Source organism: Trachypithecus francoisi, unplaced genomic scaffold (assembly GCF_009764315.1).
Source record: "Trachypithecus francoisi isolate TF-2019V2 unplaced genomic scaffold, Tfra_2.0 Lachesis_group12, whole genome shotgun sequence".
Lineage (NCBI taxonomy): Eukaryota > Metazoa > Chordata > Mammalia > Primates > Cercopithecidae > Trachypithecus > Trachypithecus francoisi.
The window spans coordinates 121,011,430-121,035,622 of NW_022681457.1; the positions used below are offsets into that span (position 1 = coordinate 121,011,430).

Sequence of the window (24,193 nt, forward strand, 5' to 3'; positions counted from 1 at the left end):
CTTCCACACTCACTTTTACTGCCAGAAAAGTATGTGCTTGCTTGTACATAAGCAGCATAATTGCAAAACGAAACTACTTTAAGCACATGAATTAGAATTCACAGTTCAACTGGGAGACATTTCAGTTTGTTGATTCATCTCCTGACTCCAGACTAGATGTGTGCATGTTAGTTTGCAGCCTCACAAGACACTGAATTAATAGGCAGGTGGTGACCTGTGAAGCCTCCGCAAGTGGTCTTTTCACATAGTTTAATTTGAGGGAGCGATTACGAAAGCATCTTTAAATGTTCTGAAATGAGGCCGGGCGCAGTGGCTTAGGCCTGTAATCCCAGCACTTTGGGAGGCCGAGGCGGGCGGATCACAAGGTCAGGAGATCAAGACCATACTGACCAACACGGTGAAGCCCCATCTCTACTAAAAATACAAAAATTGGGTGTGGTGGCGTGTGCCTATAAGCGCAGCTACTCAGGAGGCTGAAGCAGGAGAATCGCTCGAACCAGTGAGTCGGAGGTTGCAGTGAACTGAGACCATGCCATTGCACTTGAGCCTGGTGACAGAGCGAGACAGCTGTCTCAAAAATAATAAAATAAATGTTCTGAAATCAGAAGAAATCTAGAATTGGACATATTTTCATTCCACCAGAAGTGTGTCAAGTGGAGTCAGAAACCTCTCTTGTGATCTCTGTCACCATTCATGCCACCTTCCTGGACACCAGGGCCAGGCACTGGATGGGACCGTGTCAGCAGGAGAGGGACAGAGGGAGGGATTGGAAGTGTCCCAACATAGACTTGCCAGGACTCAGGAAGTAGTTATTTAGTGGCTTCCTTGAGATTCAGATGAAATACTTTCCACTGTCATGCCCAACAGGCAAAGTCTAGATCAAATTAATCTTCAGAATTTGTTGAATTGTATTAGTGTTTTCTGTGTGTGCGTGTGTGTGTGTGTGTTGCGGTTGTTGTTTTAAGATGGAATCTCGCTCTGTGGCCCAGACTGTAGTGCCGTAGCATGATCTCGACTCACTGCAATCTCCACCTCCTAAGTTCAAGCAATTCTCCTGCCTCAACCTCTTGAGTAGCTGGGACTACAGGCACCCGCCACCACGCTCAGCAAATTTTTTTGTATTTTTAGTAGAGACAGAGTTTTACCATATTGGCCAGGCTGGTCTCGAAATCTTGACCTTGTGGTCCACCCACCTCGGCCTCCCAAAGTGCTGGGATTACACAGTCGGGAGCCACCGTACCCAGCTTTTTTTTTTTTTTTTTTTTTTTTTTTTTTTTTTTTTTTGAGACGTGGTCTTGCTCTAACCCAGGCTGGAGTATAGTGGCGTGGTCTCTGCTCACTACGACCTCTGCCTCCCGAGTTCAAGTGATTCTTCTGCCTCTGCCTCCCAAGTAGCTGGGATTACAGGCGCCTGCCATCACGCCTAGCTTTTTTTGAATTTTTAGTAGAAATGGGTTTCGCCATGTTGGCCAGACTGGTCTCAAACTCTTGGCCTCAGGTGATGCACCCGCCTCAGCCTCCCAAAGTGCTGGGATTACAAGTGTGAGCCCCCATGCCCAGCCTGTTTTGTGTTTTTGTTTTGAGACAGTCTTGCTCTGTCAGCCAGGCTGGAGTGCAGTGGTGTGATCTCAGCTCACTGCAACCTCCACTTCCAGGTTCAAGCAATTCTCCTGTCTAAGCCTCCTGAGGAACTGGGATTACAGGCTTGTGACACCACGTCTGGCTAATTTTTTTTTTTTTTTTTTTTTTGGTATTTTTAGTGGAGATGGGATTTCACCATGTTGGCCATGCTGGTCTCCAATTCCTGACCTCAGGTGATTTGCCTGCCTCAGCTTCCCAGAGTGCTGGGATTACAGGGGTTAGCCACTGGCCCGGCCTGCATTCGTTTTTAAATCGTTACTGTAATTTTTCTAGTGATAGGATTCAGTTTAATTCAAGATATTTTCTCTGGGGCATTTCTAAGGATTCTTTTTTTTTTTTTTTTTTTTTGAGACGGAGTCTCGCTCTGTCGCCCGGACTGGAGTTCTCAGCTCACAGCAAATTCTGCCTCCCGGGTTTATGCCATTCTCCTGCCTCAGCCTCCGAGTAGCTGGGACTACAGGCGCCCACCACCTCGCCCGGCTAGTTTTTTGTATTTTTTTAGTAGAGACGGGGTTTCACCATGTTAGCCAGGATGGTCTCGATCTCCTGACCTCGTGATCCGCCCGTCTTGGCCTCCCAAAGTGCTGGGATTACAGGCTTGAGCCACCGAGCCCGGCCTCTAAGGATTCTTAAAGAAACAGATCTGATTTCTTATTTTGTTCCGACACTGAAAAACAAAATATGACAGTAGTGCTAAATAAAGCAATTTTGGGGGAGAAATAGTAATAGGGAAGGGTCGAAATTATGTGTTGTTGCACAAAATGTAACTACTAGCAAAATAGAATATTTTATTCACAACCTTAATGCAATACAAATACAACCTTTTCTGTTTGTTTCAGACAAGTTTACATGTATTGGAAACCAGACCAGAAGCCCTTCTGAATTAAGGTAATTTTGATACATTTGATCCTCTTCAGTTTTAGAAAGACAATATATAAATTTTTTCAGAGTTTGTTTTTTTTAAATAGCTGGTAGTTTTGTTTGTTTGTTTTTAAAGAGGCAGGGTGTTGCCATGTTGCTCAGACTGGATTCTGACTCCAGGAGTCCAGGGGTTCTCTTAACCTCGGCCTCCTGAGTAGCTGAGGCTATAGACATCTGCCAGCATGCCTAGCCAATACCCTGGTTTTTGTTACAGTTTTTTTCTATCTCTGTTAAGCCAAAGATGGTTTTCAAAACAATTTGATCCTCAAAAAAACCTTCCATTTAGTGTTGAGCAAGAAGGTTTAGGGTCCCAGTGATGAGGATTTATATTCCGAATGAGAGCGGTACTTCTCTAGCTGTTTTCTTTTTTTTTTTTTTTTTTTTTTTTTTTTTTTGAGACGGAGTCTCGCTCTGTCACCCAGGCTGGCGTGCAGTGGCCGAATCTCAGCTCACTGCAAGCTCCGCCTCCCGGGTTTACGCCATTCTCCTGCCTCAGCCTCCCGAGTAGCTGGGACTACAGGCGCCGCCACCTCGCCCGGCTAGTTTTTTGTATTTTTTTTTTTTTTTTTTTGAGGCGGAGTCTCGCTCTGTCGCCCGGACTGGAGTGCAGTGGCCACATCTCAGCTCACTGCAAGCTCCGCCTCCCAGGTTTACGCCATTCTCCTGCCTCAGCCTCCCGAGTAGCTGGGACTACAGGCGCCTGCCACCTCGCCCGGCTAGTTTTTGTATTTTTAGTAGAGACGGGGTTTCACCGTGTTAGCCAGGATGGTCTCGATCTCCTGACCTCGTGATCCGCCCGTCTCGGCCTCCCAAAGTGCTGGGATTACAGGCTGAGCCACCGTGCCCGGCGTTTTTTGTATTTTTAGTAGAGACGGGGTTTCACCGTGTTAGCCAGGATGGTCTCGATCTCCTGACCTCGTGATCTGCCCGTCTCGGCCTCCCAAAGTGCTGGGATTACAGGCTTGAGCCACCGCGCCCGGCCTTAATTTTTGTATTTTTAATAGAGATGGGGTTTCACCATGTTGGTCAGGCTGGTCTCGAACTCCTGACCTCAGGTGATCCACTCGCCTTGGCCTCCCAAAGTTGTGGGATTACAGGTGTGAGGCCCCGTGCCTGGCTAGTCAATCGGATATTCTTATGCAAAAGGAGAACTTGACATCATGTACAGAAATTAACTCAGGCCAGGCGAGGTGGCTTACGCCTGTAATCCCAGGATTTTGGGAGGCCGAGGTGGGCAGATCACCAGGTCTGGAGATCAAGACCATCCTGGGCAACATGGTGAAACTCCATCTCTACTAAAATACAAAAAAAAAAAAAAAATTTAGCCAGGTGTGATGGCACGCCCCTGTAGCCCAGCTACTCAGGAGGCTGAGGCAGGGGAATCGCTTGAACCCAGGAGATGGAGGTTGCAGTGAGCTGAGATTGCGCCATTGCACTCGAGCAAGGCGACAAGAGCGAGACTCCGTCTCAAAAAAAAAAAAAAAGAAACTCATTGGATCATATACCTAAACATAAAACCAAAAATTAGAAAAATTGTTGAGATTTTGAATTAAGCAAACAACTTTTAGATACGAGATCAAAGATAAAATGCATAAAAGAAAACATTTATAAATTGGATTTGATCAAAATTTAAAACTTCTGCTCCTTAGAGAAAACAGAGAATGAAAGACAAACCATAGTCTGGCAGAAAATATTAGCAAATGTCTTTTAGGTGACATGTATCTGCAATAGGTAAAGAACTCTCAAAACTCAGTTTTGGCTGGGTACTATGGCTCACACCTGTAATCCCAGCACTTTGGGAGGAGAATTGCTTGAAGCCAGTCGTTCAATAATCCTGGGCAATAAAGTGAGACCCCTGTCTCTTCAAAAAAAAAAAAAAAAAAACTTAGTGTCCAGGCACAGTGGCTCACATCTGTAATCCCAGCACTTTTAGAGGCCCAGGCAGGCGGATCACCTGAGGTCAGGAGTTCGAGACCAACCTGGCCAACATGGCGAAACCTCATCTCTACTAAAAATACAAAAATGAGCCAGCTGTAGTGGCTTATGCCTGTAATCCCAGCCACTTGGGAGACTGAGGCATGAGAATCACTTGAACCCGGGAGGTGGAGGTTGCAGTGAGCCCAAATTGCACCACTGCACTCCAGCCTGGGCGGCTGAGTGAGACTGTCTCCAAAAAAAAAAAAATTTAGCCAGGTATGGTGGTGTGTGTGTAGTACCAGCTACTTGGGAGGCTGAGGTGGGAGGATCACTTGAGCCCGGGATGTTGAGGCTATAGTGAGTCACGATCACACCACCGTACTCCAGCCTGGACAACAGAGCGAGACCCTGTGTCAGAAAAAAAAAACCAAGAACCAAAAAACAATATTAAGAAAATAGGTAACCCAATAAAAAAGAGGCAAGTGACTTGAACAGACACTTTACCAGAAAAATGTATAGACAGCAATTAAGTACCTGAAAAGTTTAGCCATCAGCGAGATGCAGATTAAAACCACAGCCAAAGCCCCCATTTGAATGGCTGTGATACCTAACGTTGTGGGGGTTTGAGGAGCTGGGACTCTCCACATTGCTGACAGGATGTTGGGAATGTGACCCAGTATACCATTTTGAAAAGAGTTTTTTTTTTTTTTTTTGAGTTTGTTTTTTGCTTTTTCGAAATAGGATCTCACTCTGTCTCTTAGACTGGAGTACAGTGGTGTGATCATAGCTCACTGCATCCATGACCTCCTGGGCTCAAGTGATCCTCTGGCCTCAGCTTCCTAAGTAATTGGGACTATAGGCATGCACTACCAGGCCTGGCTAATTTTTTTTTTTAATTGTTGTAGAGACAGGGTCTCACTTATGTTGCTTAGGCTGGTCTTCAATTCCTGGGTTCAGGTGATCGTCCTGCCTTGCCCCTGAAAGTGCTCAGCTTATAGTCATGAGCCACTGCAGTGGCATTTTTTTCTTGAAATGTTCAGCACACACCTGTAGTACGATCCAGCCATTCCACTCCTAGGAGTCTGCCCAAGAGAAATGAAAGCAGATGTTCTCATAAAGACTTGTACATGCAGCAACATGCACAGATTTCAAAGTATCACATCTATCTAATTAACTCTTCTGTTACACTGGTTGCCACTGCTACCCATATTTTTGATTTCTGCAAAAGGGCCTGTTTCACTGACTGAATAGAAAGTGTGGTAGGTGAGGCAGGAGGTAGTCTTCTGGCCATTACTTACATTTTTTCAGGGCAACACTTTTATACCTGCTTTCATAGCAAGTCATGTGTTTAGTAAGTATTTACTGTGTCAGTCATGGTTCTAAGGGCCTTGCATGGATTCTAATGGAATTGTCATAGCATGAGCTGTGGGGACTATTACTGTCCCCACTTTCATACAAAAAAATGTAGGCAGAGAGAAGTTAGGGAACCTACTGGAGGCCACCTGGTGAAAAGAGATAGAGTCCGGGTTAGAACCTGGGGCTTCCAACTTTCCCACCATGAAACATCACTCTGCTTCCAGCCAGCAGGGCTGTCAGACATTATTGGTCCTGCTTAAGTGGGCTGGACATTCAAATGCCAATAAAAACATGGAAGTTTTTCTAGGAACAGAATTCTAACCCCCACCCCCCATTTGCTGTTGGGAAAGCAAATAGTATTCATTGTAGCTTGCAGTAGTAAATGTAAAAACATATTATTTATATATACTAGAGTGCAAATGGCATGGCACACAGCAGTCTTTCCCCAAACCTCAGGATTTCCAGGCCCCTTATGAAAGGTGCTTGGAGCCCGGGTATGGTGGCTCACGCCTGTAATCCCAGCACTTTGGGAGGCTGAGGTGGGCTGATCATGAGGTCAGGAGGTTGAGACCATCCTGGCTAACACAATGAGAACCCTTTCTAATAAAAATACAAAAAATTAGCAGGGCATAGTGGCGGGCGCCTGTAGTCCCAGCTACTCAGGAGGCTGAGGCAGAAGAATGGCGTGAACCCAGGAGGCGGAGGTTGCGGTGAGCCAAGATCACGCCACTGCACTCCAGCCTGGGGGACAGAGCGAGACTCCATCCCAAAAAAAAAAAAGGTGCTTGGAGTTTAGCCTCCTCTGTTGTGTGCGCTGCATGATTGTCAGTCTCCCACCACCTTTCCCTGTTAGGTCTGCCTGGTGGATGGATGCCATTCATTTCATGAGACTCCATCCGTTACGTAGAAAGTTTGACTTTGAAACCATCACAGTGGTACTTCCTGTTTGGCCTCAAGATGTTTGAAGATGTGTATCTATTGAATGATCTCCAGTTGTCCTCGTATGTGCTAGATTTTGTGCTCTGCCCTAAAAGCAAAAAGATTCCATAGGCTAACAGGGTTAGAAAAGGGAGAGCAAAATGGGAGACCAAATGTTTTTTGTGATGCATGAGAAATAATAAGTCTTAGGGAGTGTCAGTAGCCACCTCCTGGGATTTCAGAGTTCCAGGGGTCGGAAGTAAGCTCTTAGCAGCTGTGCCTCACTGGCTCATCCCTGGCTGTTAGACCCCCTCCCCGGAAAATCGCCTTCTGAGGACTTTGTGACGGCACACCATAGTTCCTGCTCTTCCCCCAGTCGCCAGTGTCTGGTGGGTGAGTGAGCTCACTTGTGACTGGGACATGAAGGAGATGATCCTAGGGAGTCTCTTAACTTAGTCCAGAAATCCTCCGTCCATTGCTTGCTTTGTCTCTTTTTTCCCTTGAAGTTTATTTGTTAAAGACAGACTAACCAACCTGCCTGGTTGTCTGTCCTGGAGTGTTTCCCAGGCCGTTGTGTAGCACTGTTGCCTCCGTGTGGGATCATTGAACATGCTCCCCTGTCTTCTAGTTCTGGAGCTTTGGTCACGTTCAGTTTTTTGGTAAGATTACTTTATAGGCACAGGCAAAATCCTGAAGGTATGATTTAAAAAATTGTTACCATTGCAAAAAATAGCACCTCAAAGAAGAACAGTTGTGTTATTTTTACCCATCTGCCTTCCGCTCAATTCTTGGCCCTTATTAGCGAGGTCATGTCTAACAACCATGCAAAGCAGCATCCTCCCTGCCCTCTCTGGCACACTTCACCCGTTTGGTGCCTGTGTGTGCTCCACGTGGTTTACCTGTTAGTCATCTGTCTCCCTCAAACCAGAATCCATCCTGGTTCATGCTGCTCAGCACTGTGCTGAGGCTCTCCAGTGCCTGTCGTGTTGAAGGGAGGTCTGCACGTGCGTTGCTCTGCAGCTGTGGTAGTGGTCGTGTCCTTTTATCAGTTGCGGTGGTGCCCTGCTCGCCTTACTCTTCACAGTATTGTTCGGAGTGGTGCATAAAGGGAGCAGGGCCTGAGGACTTTCTGTTGCCCTTTGAATTGCCACAGTCTTAATTTTGGAGATTGACCTGGACTTGGGAATGAAAGAAAAATGGAAAAGTGAGTGAAATTGGTTTAAATTCCTCATGCAGACTCCTCTCTCTCAAAATACTGCTTCATCTTGGAGGTGAGCTGTGATGCTTGTGTGGCTGGTCACATTAGCAAATTTCCTGACCCTGTGTAAGACACTGGGGCCTCACTGGGGCCGGTTTGGACTTCAGAAGTTTAATCACTGTAAGGCTGACAGAGCACTTTCAGATTGGTTGTCTGATTTAATCTTCATTTTAGCCCTGTCATGTAGATAACACCATTCCTATTTTGAATTAAGCAGATCAGAGTAAAAAACAATTTAAAGCATTATTCTTTGTATGTTGCAGAACCAGAAATTGAAATTATTTTTCAATATCTGTACCCTATTTTGTCATTGGCAAACTTGCAGCCTGAATGTCATTATTGCTGACTGTGTAATTTGGGGTCCTGAGGGCACCGCTGAAGTGGCCCTCCTAGACTCTCAGGGGACTGGATGAGAGGCCTGGCTGGGCTGCTGCATTGCCTTGAAAGTGGAGGCACTACACGGAGCACATTGCAATGCAAATATGAAATATTCTGACTTTAAAAATCATGCTAACTAACACTTGACTCACAAAGATGTTGTTCCAAAGTAGGGGCAGATCCCTTCACCTACTTGCTTTTAAGTTATTTAAATCTCTCTGAAAAGGATTTCCAAAACTGCAGTTCTAAATAAAAGCCAATGGCAGATATGGGTCATTGGGAAGGATAGACATGAGACCTCAGCAGACCCTGTCTTAGTGGATTAGACGGGCAAGTTCTTGGAGTCAGCACAGCCAGAGCTTAGCCGTGACATTGGCACTGGAGGAGAGGAGCCCAAGCCAGGTAAACCTGATGGTGGGTGTTCTAGAAGGTTTGGGGAGACTAAGGATAGTGAAGAGAAAAGCAAAAGCAATTAAATGTAAGTACGACTTTTAAAATTTACATTTATTTTTTAATTTTCAAAGGAAGCTGCGTCAACATTAGAAAGTTTAGTAGAAAAACGTGACTAATAATTATAATAAAAATGCTGTTAGTCTTTTTAACTATCTTTCTTTAAAGTAAGTATATTTTTCTTTTCTTGTTTTTTTTTTAGGCAAGGTCTCACTCCATTTGCCCAGACTGGAGCATAGTGGCGCAGTCACGGCTCGCTTGTAGCCTCGGTTTCCTGGACTTGAGTGGGTTCTCCCACTTCAGCCTCCCAAGTAGCTGGGACTATAGGAGTGTGCCACTATGCCAGCTAATTTTTTGCATTTTTAGTAGAGGCCAGATTTTCGCCATGTTGTTGCCTACCCTGGTCTTGAACTCCTGGGCTCAAGCTATCGGCCAGCCTCAGCCTCCCACAGTGCTGGGACTATAGGCATGAGCCACCGCACCCAGACCTATTTTAATTCTAATAAAGCAGCTAAAATTACTACCTGCGACTGGGTGCGGTGACTCACGCCTGTAATCCCAGCACTTTGGGAGGCCGAGGCAGGCAGATCACTTGAGGTCAGGAATTCAAGACCAGCCTGGCCAACATGGCGAAACCCTGTCTCTACTAAAAATACAAAAATTAGGCAGGTGTGGTGGTGCATGCCTGTAATCCCAGCTACTTGGGAAACTGAGGTAGGAGGATCGCTTGAACCCAGGAGGCGGAGGTTGCAGTGAGCTGAGATTGTGCCATTTCACTCCAGCCTGGGCCGCAGAGCTAGACTCAGTCTCAGATAAAATAACTATGTGCAAATCTATATTGTTTTGCACTTAGTATATATAGTAAGCGTTTTTCCAAATTAATTACTCTCTCCATTATTGTTCTTAGCGATATGTTACAGTTCTTCCAGTAACTATATAGAGACAGGATCTTGTTCTGTTGCCCAGATTGGAGTGCAGTGGTGCTATCATAGCTCACTGCAGCCTTGAACTCCTGGGCTCAAGAGATCTTCCCACCTCAGCCTCCCAACTAGGTAGGACTACAGGCACGTTCCACCATACCCAGCTAATTGCATCAAGTAACTTTTTGTTTGAGATGAAGTCTCATTCTGTCACCCAGGCTGGAGTGCAGTAGCATGATCTCCACTCACTGCAGCCTCTGCCTCCCGGGTTCAAGTCATTCTCCCACCTCAGCCTCCCGAGTAGCTGGGATTACAGGCACACGTCACCACACCTGGCTAATTTTTGTATTTTTTAGTAGAAACGGGGTTTTGCCATGTTGGCCAGGCTGGTCTCGAACTCCTAACCTCAGGTGATCCACCTGCCTCAGCCTCTCAAAGTGCTGGGATTACAGGCGTGAGCCGTTGCACCTGGCTGCATCAAGTAACTTTAAAAAGTTAACTTTAGGCTGGGTGTGGTAGCTCAAGCATTAGATTAGAGTCTAGCACTTTGGGAGGCCTAGGCAGGAGGATGCCTTGAAGCCAAGAGTTTGAGACCAGCCCAGGCAAGGTAGCAAGGCCTCATCTCTACCAAAAATTTCAAAAATAGCTGGGTGTAATAGGTGGTGTCTGCTTGTAGTCCTGGCTACTCTGGAGGCTAAGGTAGAAGGATGGCTTGAACTTCAGTGAGCTATGATCGTGCCACTCACTCCAGCCTGGGCAACAGTGTGAGACCCTCACAGGCGTTTTTTTAAAGATGTAACTTTAACTTATTTTATTTAAACTGAAGAGTATAAAGAAAATTTTTTTTTTAATCTTTCTTGATTCTAGGACCCCAGATTAGCCTCTGTTAACTTTGTGTGTTGGTGTGTAGGGGGGTTAGTAAGCAAACTATATTTGGAGAATAATGAGAAGAATAAAAGCTGCTCACCTGTTTCTCTGTCTCCAAAAACAACACCATTAACATCTGACGTGTCTAGAAAAAAGATGGCGGGCCGGGTGTGGTAGCTCACGCCTGTAATCCCAGCACTTTGGGAGGCCAAGGCGGGTGCATCACCTGAGGTCAGGAGTTCGAGACCAGCCTGGCCAATATGAGGAAACCCCGTCTCTACTAAAAATACAAAAAAATTAGCCAGGCGTGGTGGCGCGTGCCTGTAATCCCAGCTACTCGGGAGGTTGAGGCAGGAGATGAATCGCTTGAACTCAGGAGGCAGAGGTTACAGTGAGCCAGCACTGTGCCACTGTACTCTAGCCTGAGCAACAAGAGTGAAATTCCATCTCAAAAAAAAAAAAAAAGATGGCTTGCTCTGGCATTGGTGTTTGTCCTTTTTGTACACACAAAAGCATCATGCTTTGTACTCTTGTTCCATTTTTGTTTCGTTCACTGTCTTCATGGTAAAGATGAACTAAGAGCCACTGGGAGGGCTGTTAGTTTATGGGAATCAGAAGGTTGTTTGCTTCCCTTAAGTTCTCTCTTCCTGGCACCTGGTGCTCTTGCAGCCCATGGGGAATGTGGTGGCCACGCTTTCTCATCTCTCCTGCCTTATCCCATCAGCCATTCACTGTGCCTGGACTGCTGCACAGGGTGTTCGTGGGGCGTGTCCACATTACAAAAAGATGGTACTGATCATTGGGTTTATTTCCAAAAGTTTTTTTTTTTAATTTGATTTTAGAAAATACGTTTTTAGGCTGGGCGTGGTGACTCATACCTGTAATCCCAGCATTTGGGAGGCCGAGGCGGGCGGATCGCCTGAGGTCAGGAGTTCCTTACCAGCCTGGCCAACGTGGTGAAACCCCGGCTCTACTAAAAATACAAAAATTAGGCGAGCGTGGTAGCATGCGCCCGTAATCCCAGCTACTAGGGAGGCTGAGGCAAAAGAATCACTTGAACCTGGGAGGCAGAGGTTGCAGTGGGCTGAGATTACGTCACTGCACTCCAGCCTGGGTGATAAGAGCAAAACTCTGTCTCAAAAAAGAAAAGAAAATATATATCTTTATCCTGGAGACTACAGAATGTAATTTAAAAGAAAAAGTGAAATGCCTGACAATAGATATCTCTTATCACTTCTGTATGTGGATTGAAGAGAGTCTTACGAGGAAATTTATTTTTATTGCTAACAAAAATAGGCGAGAGTGTGTGTGAGTGTGTGTGTGTCTGTGTATACAGCGTTTTGCCATATTGCCCAGGCTGGTCGCAAACTGCTGGGTTCAAGCAGTCCTCCCGACTTGACCTCCTAAAGTGTTGGGATTACAGGTCACCATGCCCCGCCAGGAATACGCTTTTTTAAAAAAATGGACAAACATAGGTTTTGAGTCTCTTGATTGAAACTCAAATGTCGGCACAGGAGAGAGCTATAATAATTTCTGCTATTAACTATGAAAAAGAAGTCCATCTGGTTGTGTTCTGTTTTCATGGGACTAAAGATGAAAGTTAGCAAGTTTTGGTGTTACTACTTCTGAAATTTTGTGAGGTCACAAAGTTATGTTGAGCTCATTTTAAAGATACTTAGATTTTTGGTAAATTTGTTTCTCTAGTCTCGACATATAGCTGGGTGATTGTTGTGTACATGTTCTTGTATAATACGTAAAAAGAACATCTAATTAAAAGCAGTATATAAGATTTCAGGAGTTATCCCACCTAATGATGGAATTTCGGCCTTTAAACCCCCACCCACCACCCTCCAGCCACAAGGAACATCTCTTTTTTTTTTTGCGACAGAGTTTCGTTGTTGTTGCCCAGGCTGGAGTGCAGTGGCGAGATCTTGGCTCACTGCAGCCTCCACCTCCCAGGTTCAAGCGATTCTCCTGCCTCAGCATCTCGAGTAGCTGGGACTACAGGCATGCACCACCACGCCCGGCTAATTTTTGTATTTTTAGTAAAGATGGGATTTTGCCATGTTAACCATGCTGGTCTCAAACTCCTGACCTCGGATGATCCACCCTCTGCAGCCTCCCAAAGTGCTGGGATTACAGGCGTGAGCTACTGCCCCCAGCTGGAACATCATTTTTGAGGCATCTCAGAACATGCTTTTTCTCTTTCCCCAGATCCCAGGAGTTTGTTGTTTTTAGTCCCATATATAAAAATTAGCTTTACTTTATAGTGTTTAAATTAGGATCAGAAACTGTGTGTGTTAACTAAAGCAGTTCAATTCAGGGTACTTCATAACATTAACTTGTTTTCTTCATGTTGATTTTGGAAGGATTAAAGTAGCTTTACAGACTAAGAACAATTCTCTATTATGCATGGGGGGTGCTGGTAAAACAAAACTACCCCCAACTCTGTAAAATTGTGTACATAATATAACATAATCATGTGTGAAATACAAGTGAGTAGTGTCAGGGCATGCAGAAAGAATGCAAGGCAGAAGGCATCCGAACAGAATCCATTTGAGACGCTACTCATATTGTCCTGGCACTCTTACTGTTCCACACATTAACATTCATAAGTTGTAGTCCTTAGAATTTATATGTGAAAACCAGGGAGAGAATTAACCAGTCTTACCCTTTAAGAATAAACTGCCCTTGAGGTGTGACCTTGTCCATACCTAATTCCAGTGATGCTCCATGTGTGTAGGGAGGACTAAGGTATTTTCCCTTAGTGAAGTTTTCGTCGTGATTAAAACATCCGTTTAAAATAATGCCTTTAGAAACACCTATTTCTGACACTGTGTTGCCGTGCACCCTGCCTCTCCAGAGAGCGGTGGCAACAGGATGCCTGGTCTGCACACTCATGTCATGGCGCATGCCTTGCAGGCCTTTCTTGTTCGTGGATTGTAGACATCAAGTATCTATACTGTAGGTCATTCGAATTCCTCTATGCACACTAGGAAAGTTTAGACTGGAAACTGTGACAGCTGAGCTGCTTAGGTCATCGGATAATTTCCCACAGGTGGGTTTTGATCTCAAGAAAATAACTGCTGTCAATTAGATTTTGATGTATATTATATTAACCTTTTGACTTTTACACAAAAGTTATAATGGTAAAATTGATCCTCTGTGTAATTTATAGAGGAAATTGAAGTGCTTGCATATGAGAGCTAATTGTAAGGGATTAAAGACATTAGCAACTGTATCCTCAGCTTTGTTATACTTCAGTCATACTTAACGATTAACAGCCAAGATCTTGGTCAGAAACACAGCCTCCATTTATGACATTCTCTTGGGAAAATAAGTCTGTTGTTTAACAAGGTGAGTTAGTTTTTACTGTGATTTCAGGAATATTGTCTAACATGAGTAGGGTGAACAGGCAGGGCGGCTTGCACTGAGCCTGATTTAGCCTGTACCTGTAAGGATTAAGGTGTTGTTTCTGAGCCTGCTGGGACCCCGCGGCTCACCTGGGTGGGAGAGTGGGTTGTCCCTGAGCCAAAAAACTGCTGGACACCACCCTGTGTGCTCTTAGGATTGCCATGCGAACATCCTGACAGCTTTTGACCAGTAGCGGTTCATGATTACTGAGATGGGCCGGGCGCGGTGGCTCAAGCCTGTAATCCCAGCACTTTGCGGGGCCGAGACGGGTGGATCACGAGGTCAGGAGATCGAGACCATCCTGGCTAACACGGTGAAACCCCGTCTCTACTAAAAATACAAAAAACTAGCCGGGCGAGGTGGCGGGCGCCTGTAGTCCCAGTTACTTGGGAGGCTGAGGCAGGAGAATGGCGGGAACCTGGGAGGCGGAGCTTGCAGTGAGCTGAGATCCGGCCACTGCACTCCAGCCCGGGTGACAGAGCGAGACTCCGTCTCAAAAAAAAAAAAAAAAAAAAATGATTACTGAGATGAGGTGGCTTTGAGATTCTTGGTTGCCAGGTTGCCACTGACCCCCATTCCCTGCAGTAACTTCCTCTAGGTCTGCATGTGATAGCTATCCTAAATGTCAGGTTTTATTTTTTTTATTTTGAGATGGAGTCTCGCTCTGTCACCCAGACCAGAATGCAGTGGTGTGATCTTGGCTCACTGCAACCTCTGCCTCCCATGTTCAAACGAGTCTTCTACCTCAGCCTCCCAAGTAGCTGGGATTACAGGCGTGCACCACCATGCCCAGCTAATTTTCGTATTTTTAGTGGAGACGGGGTTTCACCATGTTGGCCAGGCTGGTTTTGAACTCCTGACCTCAAGTGGTCCACCTGCCTTGGCCTCCCAAAATGTTGGGATTACAGGTATAAGCCACCACACCTGGTCTAAATGTCAAATGCTTAACAGATTTTTATTTTTATAACCCACCACCATATGTTGACTAGTATTTTAGACATTGTAATATTATGCAAAGCCAGTAAATAATCATAATTATATTTTATTTACCTGGCCCTACTTAGGCATTTTATAAGTTCTGATGAATGCTGAAGTAAAGTTCTCTGATTTGTAATGAGACCATAGTTCTCAAATTTTCCTTTTTTTTTTTTTTTTGAGATGGAGTCTTGCTCTGTCGCCCAGGCTGGAGTGCAGTGGCGCAATCTTGGCTTACTGCAAGCTCTGCCTCCTGGGTTCACACCATTCTCCTGCCTCAGCCTCCAGAGTAGCTGGGACTAGAGGCTCCCGCCACCGTGCCTGGCTAATTTATTTTGTATTTTTAGTAGAGAAGGGGTTTCACCGTGCTAGCCAGGATGGTCTCGAACTCCTGACCTCATGATCTGCCCGCCTCGGCCTCTCAAAGTGCTGGAATTACAGGCTTGAGCCACCGTGCCCACCTTAAACTTTCAATTTACTTTTCTAACCTGCTTCCTTAAATTACTCAACAGTTGTTTATTGTTTGTGCTTGTCTTTCTGTTTCAGATCTCACATTCTTGGAGGTGGCATCGAAGAGCACTAAGATCAGAAGATGAGTGAGCTTGACCAGTTACGGCAGGAGGCCGAGCAACTTAAAAACCAGATTCGAGTATGTAGTTGTGTGTGCTTGGTTTTATTAATCATTTGAGTTTTAGGTTAGCTGTTGGAATTTGTTTTAGGAAAAATGATTTATAGGATGACTTGTTCTGTGTTTTATATTGAAATTGAATCTTAGTTGGCCCAGGGTGTACTAATTATAGATCTAGATACTTGGCCTAGTACATTGTTTTCGGGATTTTGCTTTCGGTATACAATTTGTTATTTGAATATACACCAGATGTCTCTATAGAATTTATAAGTGTCTTTTGCATTTTTTATCATAACCTTGAAAATTTGTTTGTTATACTCTGGGCCACTGATCAAACTGTGGTATCTGCCTCCTTCTCCTGAATATTGGGACTATTGACAGCAGAAATCTTGCTTAAAAATAAGAGTATTAACAACAATTAAAAAAAAGTATTTCAGGTATATCTGATGTATTTTTTTCCTAATTTTGAAAGGAGATCTTCCCTAGCAGTGATGATTGGAATCTACAGCTTCTGATAGACTGCTAGGTGGAGCAGATATATCTAAATCCAAGATAGCGGCTGGGTACAGGGGCTCATGCCTGGAATCCCAGCGGTTTGGGAGGCTTAGATGGGCAGATCACTTGAGGTCGGGAGTTTGAGACCAGCCGGGGCAACATAGTGAAACCCCATCTCTACAAGAAATGTAAACATTAGCCAGGTGTGGCGGTGTGGCCTGTGGTCCCAGCTCCTCGGGAGGACATTAGCTGGGTGTGGCGGTGTGGCCTGTGGTCCCAGCTACTTGGGAGGCCGAGGTCAGAGAACCACTTGAACCCGGGAGGCGGAGGTGCCAGTGAGTCAATGGCGCCACTGCCCTCCAGCCTGGGCGACAGAGCAAGACCCTGAAAAATAACAAAAATTGAAGATAAAAACAACCGTGCGTAAATAAACTGCACTGTGAAAAGAATACCTTTCACAGAATTCTGAAACATTAAATTTCAGTCTGTGACTGATACAGGATGTTAAATTACAGAGTTCATAAACTTTTTTTTGAGAGAGTTTCGCTCTGTTGTGCCCAGGCTGGAGTGCAGTGGCGCTCTCTCTTCTCACTGCAACCTCTGCCTCCTGGGTTCAAACAATTCTCTTGCCTCATAACTTTCTGAAAAGTGAGGAACAGTAGGTCTAAATGGAATTCCTTCTGCTCCTCCTACTTTTGTGAAGCAGTACTTATAGTAAATATTTTATAGAGAAACAATTAATATAAGTATATATTTCCTTTCTGAAACCACTGATGTGAAGAGTAAGAGAAAAAGAGGCAGACTTCTCGGGAAAAACCAGGTCTTCAGTATGTTTTTAGGTTTTTTCCATTTGATGTAAGATCTTTCTCTTATTCTTTTTATTTATTTATTTTTTGAGACAGAGTTTTGCTCTGTCGCCCAGGCTAGAGTGCGGTGGCGCGATCTCACTGCAAGCTCCACCTCCCAGGTTCACGCCATTCTCCTGCCTCAGCCTCCCGAGTAGCTGGGACTACAGGCGCCCGCCACCATGCCCAGCTAATTTTTTGTATTTTTAGTAGAGACGGGGTTTCACCATGTTACCAGGATGGTCTCCATCTCCTGACCTTGTGATCCGCCCGTCTCGGCCTCCCAAAGTGCTGGGATTACAGTCATGAGCCACCGCGCCCGGCTGAGCTTTGTCTTATTCTTGTTTGCTCTGTCAAGCTTTAGCTGTTCTTCAGAGTGTCACTGTACGGGAAGCTGACAACATTCAGTACATATCTAAATAACAGTTTATAAGCTAGGCATGGTGGTGCACACCTGCAGTCCGAGCTACTTGGGAGGATCACTTGAGCCCAGGAGGTCGAGACGGTATAGTGAGCTGTGATCGCACCACTGCACTGCAGCCTGGGTGACAAAGTGAGACGCCTTCTCAAAATACAGTAAAATAAAATAAATAAAATAAAATCATAACATAACATAACATAGTTTATTTTTCTGACTCCAGTGCAAGGATGAAGCCTAATATTTCCTTTTAAACGGCCAATTACATGTTTAGAAAGCCGACCAGGATTTGGAGAAAGAAACACCAATATCATTTTAGGCAACTTTGTTCCTGAACTTGAGAAAAAATAATGGAATTCTCTGAGATTTACAGCCAAAGAGAAAACAAAATATCCTCTATTGTAAGAATTTCAAATTTTAACATTTAAAAGATCTTATATAAGGAAAATATCTTAATAGGGAAGACTTAGATTTTTTTAAGTTTGCTCCGATCAGACTTGTTTAACATGTCCCCTCCCCCAGAATTAATAAATGTGTTCTGAAATATGTAGTTTGATATAAAATTATTCTCTGAAATACCTATTTAAATAAAATCAAAAGATATTCAAATTTTACCTGACTTACTGAAGCTTCTAAGCTTCTGCAGTTTAAGTCAGCATGGTTTTTGGCATGTAAAAAAGAAAAGCAAACTGTTATGTTGTTGTTTAATAATAATCTAATTGGGTTTTCTTTTGAAGGGTTCAAAACACACTCAGCTGTTTACCACCTGCTTTGGAGACTATATTTCTTCTTACAGAAATCAGATTTTTGTTTTTTTTTTTTTGAGAGTCTCACTGTCTTGCCCAGGCTGGAGTGCAGTGGTGCGATTTCAACTCATTGCAAGCTCCTTCTGGGTTCATCCTGCCTTGGCCTCCTGAGGAGCTGGGACTATAGGCGCCCGCCACCACACCCGGCTAATTTTTTGTACTTTTAGTAGAGATGTGGTTTCACCACATTAGCCAGGATGGTCTCGATCTCCTGACCTTGCGATCTGCCCTCCTCAGCCTCCCAAAGTGCTGGGATTACAGGCGTGAGCCACCATGCATGGCCTAGAAATCAGAATTTTAAAATTTATCCTGAAAATGTCTTAAATAGTAGTGTGATTTGGCCTATTTGAAGAAATTTCACTTTTCTGACAGCTGTAAATTGTTCACAAATAGTAGACTTGAATCTATTCATAGCAGATGGAAAGAGCTTGTATGGCACAGGTGAAAGACAACCAAATTTTAAAAATTAAGGCCAAAAGGAGCTGTTGCACCTCCTCCCGAGGTTTGGGCCCTGTCACATTGTGAATTCCCCAGGGCCTTCTTGCACAGGGGGCTCCCTCTTGGGCTGGCACGAATGTCACGTGACATTCCCCACATGCTCTTGTTGCCACATAAAAAATGTAAAAAGAGGCCGGGCACAGTGGCTCACGCCTGTAATCCCAGCACTTTGGGAGGCTGAGGCAGGTGGATCACGAGGTCAGGAGATCAAGACCATCCTGGCTAACACGGTGAAACCCCGTCTCTACTAAAAGAAAAATTAGCCAGGCGTGGTTGGTGGTGGTGGGCACCTGTAGTCCCAACTACTTGGGAGGCTGAGGCAGAAGAATGGTGTGAACCCAGGAGGCGGAGCTTGCAGTGAGCCAAGATTGCGCCACTGCACACTGCAGTCTGGGAGACAGAGCGAGACTCTGTCTCAAAAAAAAAAAAAAAAGTAAAAGGAGATATGGCTGGGCACCATGGCTCATGCCTTTAATCCCAGTACTTTGGGAGGCCAAGGCAAGAGGATTGCATGAGCCCAAAAGTTTGAGACGATCCTGTGTAAGGTAGGAAGACCCTGTCTCTTTAAAAAGAATAAAAAGAAAGGAAACAGAAACAGGTGGAATTAACCCTAACAAGGTTTTTTCGGTTTTTTGTTTGTGTGTTTTGAGACAGGGTCTCTGTCAGTCATCCAAGCTGGAGAGCAGTGGTGCAATCACAGCTCACTGCAGTCTCCCCAGTGGCTGGGACTACAGGAGCATGCTGCCACACCTGGCTGATTTTTTTTATTTTTGTAGAGACAGAGTCCTCCATGTTGCTCAGGCTGGTCTCGAACTCCTGGGCTCAAGAGATCTTCCTGCCTCGGCGTCCCAAAGTGCCGGCAGGTGTGAACCACCACGCCTGGCCCAACAAATTTTATCTAAGGCAATATATCTAAAATATTATTATTCAATATGTAATTAATACATTTTAATTGAAATATTTGACAGTTTTTCTCCCAGTTCTCCTGGTTCCATTTCCTGTGTCAGCAGCCACGTGCAGCTCATGGCCCCCGTAGCGGGACGTTCACTAGAAGAGGCGCCTATAGCTGCTTTGTCTCTGAAGTGCCAGGAACCGCGCTGTGTTAGTTCCTTTGCACGAGACAGGGACAGCAACAGCTGTTGAAGTCCTTTTACCCCAAATGGTAAAGGAAGACTTATTTTTAAAATGTAGAACATTTTTTCCTGATTGCCCAAGGAATACGTGCTTGTTGAAGAATGCAGAGCATAGTGAATCAAACAAGAAATTGTAGATGATTCTAAAAGGGGTTGTTTTCTTTCTTAGATTCGTTTTTCAGCCAAGAGACCCTTAAAGGATCTTGCATGCTCCTTTTGATTATTATTGAGGAAACACAGGCTCTCAAAGGGATGCTGAGTAAAACATGATGTGCCTTAAAATACACAGAGTAGCTGATAGAGTAAGAAAAGCTCCGCAGGATGCACAGGTGTAGATGTGTTCTGGAGCGGCATGCCAGCCAATGCGAGGGAGCAGGGTCCATTCATGTGAGAGGCAGCTGCACTGGATGCCTGGTCCAAAACATTCTGCAACTCCACGCTGAGCAGGGCCCAGGCTTTAATTTGGGATGAAACCCCAAAGTAAGTGTGTTACTGTGTCATTTGACATAAATCCAAAAAGGATGAGAAATCAACTGATAAATGGCTTGGATATGTTCATCTCTGGTTTAAGTGGACATCATAATATGTATCTGCAGGAGTCCATTAAACTGGAAATTAATCTGAAGGAACTTGAAGATTTTATTATTTGTTAAGCAGTTATAGAGCTTGTTTCCATTGAAAGACTTCTTCCTACAGTTTTAAAAGTTGAAGGTTTCTGTTCTCCAGAGTGCTGCACTCAGTTACGTAGCTGGTTATTGGCTAAAATAAAGATTGAATTGAAGTTATCTGTATTTTGTTTTTACAGTAGTTTTTCCTTCTGTTTAACAGTAGTATCAGCACAGTCTGTTACACTGTACCTTAAGAAACTCATTTTAGTCTTTGAATACTAACCAGGGGGAAGTTGCTTAAATCTCATGTTTTATTTTCTCCGTTTTAAATTTTCTTATGATGTTTTAAAATCAAAGGCTATAACATCAACAAGAATAGTATTCACAAACAAATATTAAACTCGGTACTTGCCAGGTAACAGTCATTGACAAAAAGGCTTTTGCTACTCTAAGTGTTCTTCATCCCCGTTACTCCAAATGTTACTGCTTGCATAGAAATACTCGGTTTTTTGTGTGTGTCTTAATTATAAGCAGAATGACCAATAAGAGCTTAACTAAGGCCGGGCGCGGTGGCTCAAGCCTGTAATCCCAGCACTTTGGGAGGCCGAGACGGGCGAATCACGAGGTCAGGAGATTGAGACCATCCTGGCTAACACGGTGACCCCGTCTCTACTAAAAAAACTACAAAAAACTAGCCGGGCGAGGTGGCGGCGCCTGTAGTCCCAGCTACTCGGGAGGCTGAGGCAGGAGAATGGCGTGAACCCGGGAGGCGGAGCTTGCAGTGAGCTGAGATCCGGCCACTGCACTCCAGCCTGGGCGACAGAGCGAGACTCCGTCTCAAAAAAAAAAAAAAAAGAGCTTAACTAAAGATGAATTTGGAATGTATAAATTTGTATATTTATAATAATCTCAATATATTTCCTTTTTTTTCTGAAACAGAGTCTTGCTCTGTCACCTGGGCTGGAGTACAAAAGTGTGATCTCAGCTCACTGCAACCTCCGCCTCCCAGGTTCAAGTGATTCTCCTGCCTCAGCCTCCCCGAATAGCTACGATTACAGGTGCCAGCCACCATGCCTGGTTAATTTTTGTATTTTTAGTAGGGATGGGTTTCACCATGTTGGCCAGGCTTGAACTCCTGACCTCAGGTGATCCATCCACCTTGGCCCCCTAAAGTGTTGGGAATACAGGCATGAGCCACTGCGCCTGACCAATATATTTCCATATTATCGGTTTATAAATATTCCCACAAGCTTCCTAAAGTAGAAATCATTTGCAGTGAGCAGTTTGCCCCAAAAACCTGAACCACTGGGAACTCGTCCTCCACTTCCCCCGTGTGGGGCACTTGGATGCACGCCTGTAAGGGCTGCACATGCCATTAGCCATTTTGAAAGTAGGTGGTCAGATGACAGCATATAAACACATTTTTCTTACTAAAAAGTGTCAGCTGGGAGTGGTAGCTCTCGCCTGTAATCCCAGCACTTTGGGAGGCCAAGGGGGAAGGATCCTTTGAGCCCAGGAGTTCAAGACCAGCCACAGGCAACATGGCAAGATCCCTATCTCTACAAAAATAAGGCCGGGCGCGGTGGCTCAAGCCTGTCATCCCAGCACTTTGGGAGGCCGAGACGGGCAGATCACGAGGTCAGGAGATCGAGACCATCCTGGCTAACACAGTGAAACCCCGTCTCTACTAAAAAATACAAAAAACTAGCCAGGCGAGGTGGCGGGCGCCTGTAGTCCCAGCTACTCGGGAGGCTGAGGCAGGAGAATGGTGTAAACCCGGGAGGTGGAGCTTGCAGTGAGCTGAGATCCGGCCATTGCACCCCAGCCTGGGCGACAGAGTGAGACTCCGTCTCAAAAAAAAAACTAACTAAATAAATAGAAATTAGCTGGGCATAGTGATGCATGCTTGTAGTCCCAGCTATTCAGGAGGCTGAGGTGGGAGGGTCACCTGAGCCCAGGAGGTCGAGGCTGCAGTGAGTTGTGATGACATCACTGCACTCCAGGCTGGGCAACAGAGCCAGATCCTGTCATAAAAATAAATAAATACATCGTTTAAAAAAAAAAAAAAAGGCCAGGCGGGGTGGCTCACGCCTGTAATGCCAGCACTTTGGGGGGCCAAGGTGAGCGGATCACCTGAGGTCAGGAGTTCTAGACCAGCCTGGCCAACATGGTGAAACCTCATCTCTACTAAAAATACAAAATTAGCTGGGTGTGGTGGCGCACGCCTGTGGTCCCAGCTACTCAAGAGGCTGAGACAGGAGAATCACTTGAACCTGGGAGGTGGAGGCTGCAGTAAGCTGACATCGCAACACTGCACTGCAGCCTGGGCAAGACAGAGCGAGACTGTCTCAAAAAAAAAAAAAAAAAGAAATTATTGTGATTTAAAAAAAAAAGTATACCCACACTCAAATTTTAAACCTTTTTTCGTTAAAGCCATTGTTTTATTTTCTGTTATGATATCTTCCTATTATAAACATACGTTCTCTTTTGAGATTTCCAGGTCTGTTTTCTCGTAACATTGATCCCTTAGTAATGAAGACATTTGTGTTGGCATTGGTGGGTCCCTTTACAGTGCTTACTGCTTCCACAGGCCATGGATAGAGGAGAAACGAGAGCAGCAGAGAGGCTCATGTGCATCTGATTATCTGGCTTCAGGTCCCTTGCTCTTTTTCCATGGAATTTACTTATTTTTCTTCGTTTTCCTTTATTTATTTGTTTATTTATTATTATTATTATTATTTTTTGAGATGGAGTCTTGCTCTATTGCCCAGACTGGAGTGCTGTGGTACGGTCTCGGCTCCCTGCAACCTCCGCCTCCCGGGTTCAAGCGATTCTCCTGCCTCAGCCTCCTGAGTAGCTGGGATTACAGGCATGCGCCACCACACCCGGCTAATTTTTGTATTTTTAGAAGAGACAGGGTTTCACCATGTTGGCCAGGCTGGTCTCGAACTCCTGACCTCAGGTGATCCACCCACCTCGGCCTCCCAAAGTGCTGGGATTACAGATGTGAGTCACCGCGTCCAGCCTGTTTTCCTTAAATTTTTAAATGTTATTTTTAGTAGAGACAAGGTCTCACTTTGTTGCCCAGGCCGGTCTTGAATTCCTGGGCTCAAGCAATCCTCCTGCCTCAGCTTCCCAAAGTGCTGGGATTACAGACGTGAGACTGCGCCCTCCATAGAATTTAGAATTAATGATTGTTTCTCTTGACAACAAAGTACTTAGTTAATGCAATCTGAAGAAAAGGTTTTTGGGCTGGATGTCTGGTCCTTTTTATACTTTTTCTTTGGGCCACAACCTTCCTGACCCTAGATGGGCTTTGTCAAAACAGCAAGACGTGTGTGCCAACCTGTGCAACAGTGAGGGCACAGGCAGCACCAGGTCCTAGGGTGTTTGGGTGCTACCCCAGCTTGCAGTTTGGTCTCCTCAGTCCTGACCACAGCTGTGGGGCCCCAGGAATATTGTGCTGCAGGCCTTAGACAGATTTGGGTGTTACTGATTCTCTGTTCAGCGTGGCCTGAACAGTCCACAGATGGCAGTAGATCATGGGGTGTTGAGATGCGAGGAGACTCTGGCATTCTTTCACATTCTGCTTTCACTCCTGACAGCTTAGGAAAGCTCTCTTTGAAACTTTGGTATGTGTGGACCTAAGATTGAATGTATCTGAAACGTTGCTAATTTCTCACTGTCCTTGCTTCCCAGGATGCCAGGAAAGCATGTGCAGATGCAACTCTCTCTCAGGTAAGAGCC

At 45.0% G+C, this 24,193-nt stretch overlaps 1 protein-coding gene across 4 annotated transcripts in view; it reads left to right on the plus strand.

Moving 5' to 3' along the window:
* GNB1 (G protein subunit beta 1) overlaps positions 1-24,193 on the plus strand; it is a 116,407-nt gene that overhangs the window by 55,753 nt on the left and 36,461 nt on the right. For 3 of the 4 annotated variants that reach the window (XM_033228690.1, XM_033228693.1, XM_033228691.1), the window contains exons 2-4: positions 2,481-2,529; positions 15,562-15,664; positions 24,146-24,184. In XM_033228690.1, coding sequence (XP_033084581.1) covers positions 15,608-15,664; positions 24,146-24,184 — 96 coding nt within the window. In that variant the 5' untranslated portion in view covers positions 2,481-2,529; positions 15,562-15,607. The remainder of the gene's footprint in view (positions 1-2,480; positions 2,530-15,561; positions 15,665-24,145; positions 24,185-24,193) is intronic. The other variant, XM_033228692.1, reaches the window with a different exon arrangement.